The sequence below is a fragment of the Copadichromis virginalis genome, linkage group LG8, assembly GCF_057382275.1.
Source record: "Copadichromis virginalis isolate Kocher_CV1m ecotype Utaka linkage group LG8, C_Virginalis_male_GT1.1, whole genome shotgun sequence".
Lineage (NCBI taxonomy): Eukaryota > Metazoa > Chordata > Actinopteri > Cichliformes > Cichlidae > Copadichromis > Copadichromis virginalis.
The window spans coordinates 9330088-9337708 of record NC_140625.1 but is presented as its reverse complement, the minus strand read 5'-3'; the positions used below and the strand labels follow the sequence as shown (position 1 = coordinate 9337708).

The 7621-nt window shown below is 42.1% G+C and overlaps 1 protein-coding gene across 1 annotated transcript; it reads right to left on the bottom strand.

Moving 5' to 3' along the window:
• Positions 1-4878: 4878 nt before the first annotated feature.
• Positions 4879-6165, bottom strand: LOC146702663 (urotensin-2 receptor). Its single transcript, XM_085465590.1, has one exon. The coding sequence runs from the start codon at positions 5980-5982 to the stop codon at positions 4906-4908; it is 1077 nt and encodes a 358-aa protein (XP_085321716.1). The 5' UTR covers positions 5983-6165; the 3' UTR covers positions 4879-4905.
• Between the last annotated feature and the right edge of the window lie 1456 nt (positions 6166-7621).

The following is a 7621-nucleotide window of genomic DNA, read 5'->3' as shown; positions in this document are numbered from 1 at the left end:
ATTATCTGTACCACGTTACAGTAAAGAAAGAATCTAGCACTGTGTGCTTTAGGAAGGATTTTCTCCCTTTTTTCCTTCATTCACAAACTCAAAAACCTGCTGAGCTTTACATGGAGGTTAGACACTGAATTATGGCTTTGTTTATAGGAATTTTGGATACCTTACTGCTGATGCTTGTCTGCTAAGATGTAAGATAAAAAAAAATGATTACACACTAAAAAAAAAGTGTGCTTGCACCTCTGCTGAAACTAAACAGGATCAAATGGCACAAATTTCTTCAAGACCTTTAACGTCCATTGTTCTAATTTCTCTTTTGGGATTAACGTATTACATTTTTACAGGAAACCCAAAAGTGGCTCTCAAGCTAACGCTTAGAAGAAATCTACAAATCCAAGCTAAACTTCTCAGCTCGAATGTATGCAGATTTAAGCTGCATACATTCGAGCTTTGTAAACCTGGACTGTGCTGCAATGTTCTTTTTAGAAAGAAGAGACTTTATCCTGACAATCCTTCCATGTAAGCCGTAATTATTGAGTCTTTTTTAAAAAAATTTAAGCACACAGACCTGGTCTTATCCAGAATTTTCAAACTTCTGCAAAGTTTTGTCAGTCAATATGTGGAGAAAGGAAGAAAAAGAAAGAAAGGGTGGGGGATTTCCATATCTGTGATGCGGCACGATGTAGCTGTAATGAATTTATGCATGAGTTTGGACAATTTGACATGCAAACACAAAAAGGTCAGTGTACCAAAGTGCCCAGTCCCACCTGGGACATGATTTGCAAAATGTCACACTTCTAGATATTCAGATATGTTTTAGAATGACAGGAAATCTGTCACTAATGACATTTTTCTTTTACTGCCTAGACGTGCGTAATATTTCCACCACTCTCGGTCTGTAACAGTCTTTTTTTCCATGCTTCTTATGAATCTAAGAAGACAGTGGCTTTACAGCTGAAGGCTGCGTGAGCTGGAAACAACATGCCAGATTAGAGTGAAGAGCTGTCTTAATTAAAGACCGTGAACTCTTCATAAAACACAGGCACTTTATGCATCTGTTGTTAGCATGCTTGCCACTGAGGCCTTCCAACCTCAAAACTTTTGCAGTAATTGTTAATGGGTGCAGGTGCTATGCTATTAACTGTGTTATTACCACACAAACACTACAGCATGAAAGGAAGTCCTGTCTGTCCATTCAGGTAAGTGGGCCACAGTTCAGCCTAGTAAACAGAGCGCACAAAGCCTGGATGCGAGCACGCTGAGGAGTAGGTGTTTTGGCTCAGGTTTTACCACAGCAGCAGAAGTGTGTTTGCCTCCGCAGGTGGATGCATGCAAATTCAATGGCATTAACATGCCATGTGTGTGCTTCTTTTTCTCTTCTTTTTCCATTTCCTGCCAAAATTCAGGATTCCAATTAAATATTCAGAAAATTATCTCTGTTGCTAATCGTTTTTCCTTGATGGTGATGGGGAACGTCTTAAAGTAAGACGTAAGGGAGAATTTATAAGGACTTAGGAAAAGATAATTATAGTGCTCAGAGGGTTTAGCTCATACTTGTTTGCTTAATAATGTGATGGCTCTGCAGTTAAAATCAGTAAACTGTATATAAAAGATGAACCAAGGTTCCTGGCATTTGAAATTCATTGAACCTGCATTCTTTCTAATGACCAGCAGGAGGTGCATTTCTGATTGGGATAAGAAGAAGTCAGAAAATGTAAGATTTTTGATGTTGATATTTGGTGATTTAAAAAAATGACATACTGCACAATATTTTGTTTCTTTCAGACACAAAACAAATGCATCTTCCTAACATTTGTTACGTGTAGTTATTCATGACTCCCTACTAGGAAAATAAGACTATGTATCTTAAACATAAACTGGTTTTATTGGAACAACAAATTGTACCTTGCTTATATACTCTGAATAATTCTGCTCACATTAACCGATTATCATGTTTGAGGCATTTTAAACGGGTGTGCTGGTCCTGGTGAACAAACTATACAACATCAACACTCATTACATAATCACTGAAGGGTGTTTCTTCCATCTGTTCTTTTTAAATTTTCTTTAAAAAATTTTTTAAAGTTACACTCAACTGTGTTGATGAGTGACTTCAGTAAAGTCTTTGCCTATTAGCTTATATTATCTGTAGTTTTAAGTCCTCTTGCAACATGATCATGCAACAATTTTCTAATTTTCAGTTCTACTTTGGACCAGATTTACTAAAACGGGACAAAGTAGCGTGTGAGGGCATGATTAGCTCTATGGATGATTGTCACTCTTTGTAAATACCAACAGTACTTTTTACAATTTACACCAAAACCCAGTTTATGCTGGGGCAGTGCGTTAATAAATCTTGCCCTTAGAGTCAAAAAGGATGATGAAAATGCTTAGCTCAATTGAGTGACGTCATTGTGGCCATCTTTTTTATACAGTCTATGGTTTAAACTAGCATTAGATACACGCTCCTCTATTTGTGTTCTTAGAGTGTTTCTTCATGTAGGCTTGCATAATTGTGTACAAGTAATGATAGTAACACTCAAATTAAATAGCTGTTTTAACAGATACTCGTGCTGCTATCCAATCAGATGTTTTTTTCCCCACTAAAGAGATGATCCCCTTATTTTCATTTTTCCTTTATTAAGGTTTTTAGCATCTCTGAAGTAAAATCAATTAATAAGTTCTAAAAGCTGATAATACAGCAACTCAGAATGAGGACACAATTAACACAAATTAGGTCCACTTCAGCTTGATTGTTTTAATGTGGGTAATTATATTCATTTGTAGAACACTTTTTTAAAATCCGCTTTACAAAGTGCTTCACACAAGGGAACAAATTCAAATCTAGCAGGTTTTAGTAGAGTAGTGCAATACTCCTCGTTCACCTGTGGGTTACAACTGGAAAAAAGCCGCATTTTACAATGTGAAACATGTCGCTTATCAGTTATGTTGATCTGCTGTTTTTGTGACAGTCGGATGCTGTCTTACTTTGAAGAAGTTATCTCCTTCACTCTCATAAGGGATGTTCCAGTGTCTTCTACTAAAGGAGGTAAGAAAGGAAATACTAAAGCACCTTCCTTTGTTTTCAGAGAATTTGACCAGCTCTTATTATGGCTGTCACACAACACATCGAGGTCAATTCACCTGTTTAGATGTAGGCTCATCACCCCTCCACCCTTTTTATCAAACATGGTTCTGTAAATTATGGTCAAACGTCACCACTCTGGTCTCATCTGTCCAAAGCCCCATTGTTCTAGAAGTCTTGCTGTTTGTTCAGATACAACTTTGTAAACCTGGACTGTGCTGCAATGTTCTTTTTAGAAAGAAGAGACTTTATCCTGACAATCCTTCCATGTAAGCCGTAATTATTGAGTCTTTTTTTTTTAAATATTGTGCCGTCTTTAACTTTAACATTTAACATGCTAACTGAGGCTTTTAGATTTGGAGATGTAGCTCTTTGTTCTTTGGATTTCCTGGGACCACCACTCTGAAGATTAGCAGCTGTCTTGAGTGTTTTCGACTTTCCACAGATAGATGGGCAACAGTTGCTTCTTTAAGATTGTTGCTGGTGTGTTTTGTTTCCTGCTTGATATTGTGTTAACACACCTCAACATTCCAGATCACCAAACTGCCCCAAATTCTGCTTTTATAGAGGCACTCACACTTGCTGATGACCAGTAAGTCAAGTGTATTTAATTAGCAGCACCTGCCTGCTGCAGTAGGCAGGTGCTGCTGTCATATTCCTATGACAGCGGTGAGGGTGTACTTAGTTTTTCCACACACTGTTTCTACATTTTGGGTTAAAAAAAATATGATGCAGTGTAATATTTCATGTTTTGTTTTTCATCTGAGGTTGTATTTACCTGGTTTTAAGACCTGCTATGGATCAAATCAGCTCATAGTGACCTGACATATTGTAATTGTATGTCTATAAATTTGTTTTTTATTTATTTTTTGTCAGAAAACTGCAAATGTGAAACATTTATTATCCTTAAATGGAGGGTAATTAAGAAATGTGATCATCGCATAGTATGCCCCCCAGAATGGCTTTAACTCAGCTGTTTATGATCCTTTTTTCACTATCTGCAGCGCATGCAGCAGAGTAGCATCATAGCTGAGCAGCAATGAGTTTAAGTCCTTGACCAGTTTGTGAGATGCAATGCTATAAACTAAAAACAAAAGAAATAAACAACAACAACAAAAAAATCAGTTTTCCCATTCCAACGTAGTTCAAACATTCTCTCTGTGTATATGCAAATATAATATTGGATGTCAGATGTAGTAGTGGTGAGAGTATATACTTGTTAGAGCAGTCCAGTACCTCTATGAAGGAATAACACAGAAGGTGGGACAAAAAAATCTATGCCCTAATCAGATTATTTTTATTGTTATTCGTTTTTTTTATTTACTGTGTGGGAATTTGATTACATGTGAATGTATTTCGGGACGTCCCTGGTTTGTAGTGTAGGCGTGTCAGTAGGAGGTTAAACCTGCAATAGCACAAGTTCTGACTGCCCCCTTTATTTAACTGCTCTAACACAAATAATGTAATGTCAGATTAAAACACCCTTAAATTAAACATTCAAATGTGCTTCTTAAAATCACTTCTGCGTTTAAGAGGTGCTTCAGCTTCTCTAATTACCGCCGCGGCCTTGTACTGCAACACAGCACCGCAGGAAGAGTTCTTCCACTGAGGCTGAGCTGCAGGAGCGCAGCAGAGGGGGAGAGAGAGAGTGGCTCCGTGGGCTGTCCATCATGGACAGAATAAAATAACAAACAACATATGTGTGACCAAAGAACAGCCGCACTTTAAAATGACAGAAAACAAACTTTGGCTGCTTCCTGCTTTATGCGTAACGGAGACATCACCGCCTACCTGTCGCTGCTCCGGCTCCAGACGCTTTCACCTCACTTCAGTGACCCCATGACCAGCGTCTCGGAGTTGAACTCGAACTGATTGCTGGAGGACGCCGACTTGCCCCACGAGTAGAGGCTGGGCGGCCGCTTCTTAAACGACGACGTGTACTTGTAGAAGCTCCTGTGCCTGTTCTTCAGGTACTCCCTGTAGTTCTTGGTGAGCAGCGTATAGAGGAAAGGGTTGATGCAGCTGTTGCTGTATGTGAGGCTCGCGACAAGGTAGTTGATGCACGTGTGCGTCTGCGAGGCCAGGCTCAGCGGCTTGGTGTGGTACAGAGGCAGCAGCTGCCAGATCCAGAAAGGCAGGAAGCACGCCCAGAACACCAGCACGATGGTGAAAATCATGATCAGCACTTTCTGCTTCGGTGACCTTTTGCCGCCTTTGCTGATCACAGAGTTGCGCTGGGACTCTAAATAAGTGCGGGCTAACTTAACGTACAGGTACCCGATGATGAGCCCCGGGGCCATGATGCTGGTGCCAAACAGGACCGTTACGTAAACTTTATAAGCCAGTGGAGCCCATGTGGGCGCGCACATCCTCTTCACACCCCCGTCCGGCGTGCTTTTAGTTGTCTGAGCGACCATTACCATCATGGGCACGGTGAGCACCAGCGACAGCAGCCACACGCCCCACGCCAGAGCTTTGCGGTAACTCTTAGAGCGCCTGACCGTGTCCAGCGGCTTGGTGACGGCCAGATAGCGCTCCGTGCACATTACGGTCAGGGTGAAGATGCTGGCGTGCATGGTGAGAAGGTCCAAGCTGAGCAGGATGCGGCAGCCCACGTCTCCGAAGTACCAGTCCTTCAGGAAGTAGGTGGACACCACGAAAGGGATGGTGGAGAGGTAGAGCAGGTCCGCGAGAGCCAGGTTGATGATGGAGATGTACATGGAGGTGGCGAACCGGATCGAGTGGCACATCACCACCAGCGTGTACACGTTCCCCGAGACCCCGATGATGTAGACAACGGAGAGGAGCGTCCCGAAAGTGGAAGTGATGACGAGTTCGTGGTCCACGGCGCCGCCAGCCCGAGGCGGGCTGGTGTTCAGGTTTAAAGATTTGTTACTCATGGCGCGTTCGGATCCGTTCCCTGCTCTTTGATAGCTCCGGACAAGTTTTGGAAAAGATGCGCACTGGCACAGGTTGAGTCTCGCTCCCTCCCCCCTCCCTCCTCTCTCTCCGCTCTCCGCCTGCTGCTCTTTGCTCCTGACGTCACCAACGTTACTTCCATATACATCTGACAGTCAGCTGTCTCACCGGTAAACAATGCTCAAATGGACGAAGAGGAAAGCATCGGCTTCTTTTTTCTTTCTTGAAGAGCGGGTGGATTTCTCGGCGCAACGATGTGAGACTGGGATGTATTATTAAAAGTTTAGTCAGCACTGAGCGCGCACCTGATGCCAAAAGCAAGACCGAGTCTGCTAAAATGTCATGAAAAGCTAGGACACAGGTAATGTCACGCATAGATACTTGCTAGAGGAACCGGTAAAACAACCACCCACCCACCGCCACACACAAAAAAGAATAAATCCCCTGCAGTTAATTTCAGTGTGCCATTTTCTTGAGACTCACGAGAGCAGAAAGCGAACTTTCTCTTTCACTGACCGCAGCGCAGTCGGAGCCCCTCACGCGCTTGTTTTGTGCCAGCATTTCCTTTGTGCAGCTCGGTGTTTGTGTAACATTAGCAAACACTCAGGTCGGCATTGAGTTATGCAAATAGTTTATTATAGGTCACGGAAAAATTAAATACATCTCCAATTATTATAATAAATAAAACTTATTATCATCTCAAGATTAAATAAATAGGTTTTATTGCTCTTATCTACAATCACAGTCATCTGTTCTTCTCTCTTATGTTGGAAGTTATTTTTATTTTTCCCACAGGTTGTGAACAAAGATCGTGGGCCAGTATTGTGTGTGTGTGTGTGTGTGTGTGTGTGGGGGGGTGTCTTTGTCTGCAAAAGATGAAATCCTGTTGTAAAGAAATGTGTGGAAAACCAGCTCTCTTGAACTCTGACCTCATTAAACACTTTCCTGATGAGTTTATTATCCCAGCTGCTATTTTCAGGTCTTATTGATTTGGTCTTAAGACTTTCTTTACACGAGTAAAGATGGCGGCGCACGTAGTTGCAGCAGCTCAGTGTTCTACCGATCGATGCTATCCTTCTTATCACTGAATCCTGGCTACATCAATCCATTCCAGACTCTGCTATTGAGCTAGCAGGCTATACCACACAGCGACATGACCGAACAGTGGACTCCGGTAAGCGCAAAGGAGGGGGCTCTGTATGTATGTGAACAACAGCTGGTGTACCAACACAGTGATAATAGACCGTCACTGTTCACCGGACATTGAATATCTGACTGTTAAATGCAGGCCCATCTACCTACCTAGGGAGTTCACCGTTGTCATAATAACAGCTGTTTATATACCACCAGATGCTAATGCTAACTCTGCGATCGCACTCCTGCATACAAACATCAATAATAAACAGAGCACTTACCCTGACGCTGTACATATCGTAGCAGGGGACTTCAATCACGCAGACTTAAAAAGAGCAATCCCCAAATTCCACCAGCACGTCAAGTGTGCCACTAGGGGTGACAAGATTCTGGACAAAGTTTATTCCAACATCAAAATGGGCTACAGGGCCAGACCTTTGCCACATCTGGGTCAGTCTGACCACTTGTCACTGTTTCTAATCCCTG

What these genes read in the sequence shown, in the direction of transcription:
- LOC146702663 (XM_085465590.1), bottom strand. Translation starts at nt 5,982, where the DNA reads ATGAGTAACAAATCTTTAAACCTGAACACCAGCCCGCCTCGGGCTGGC.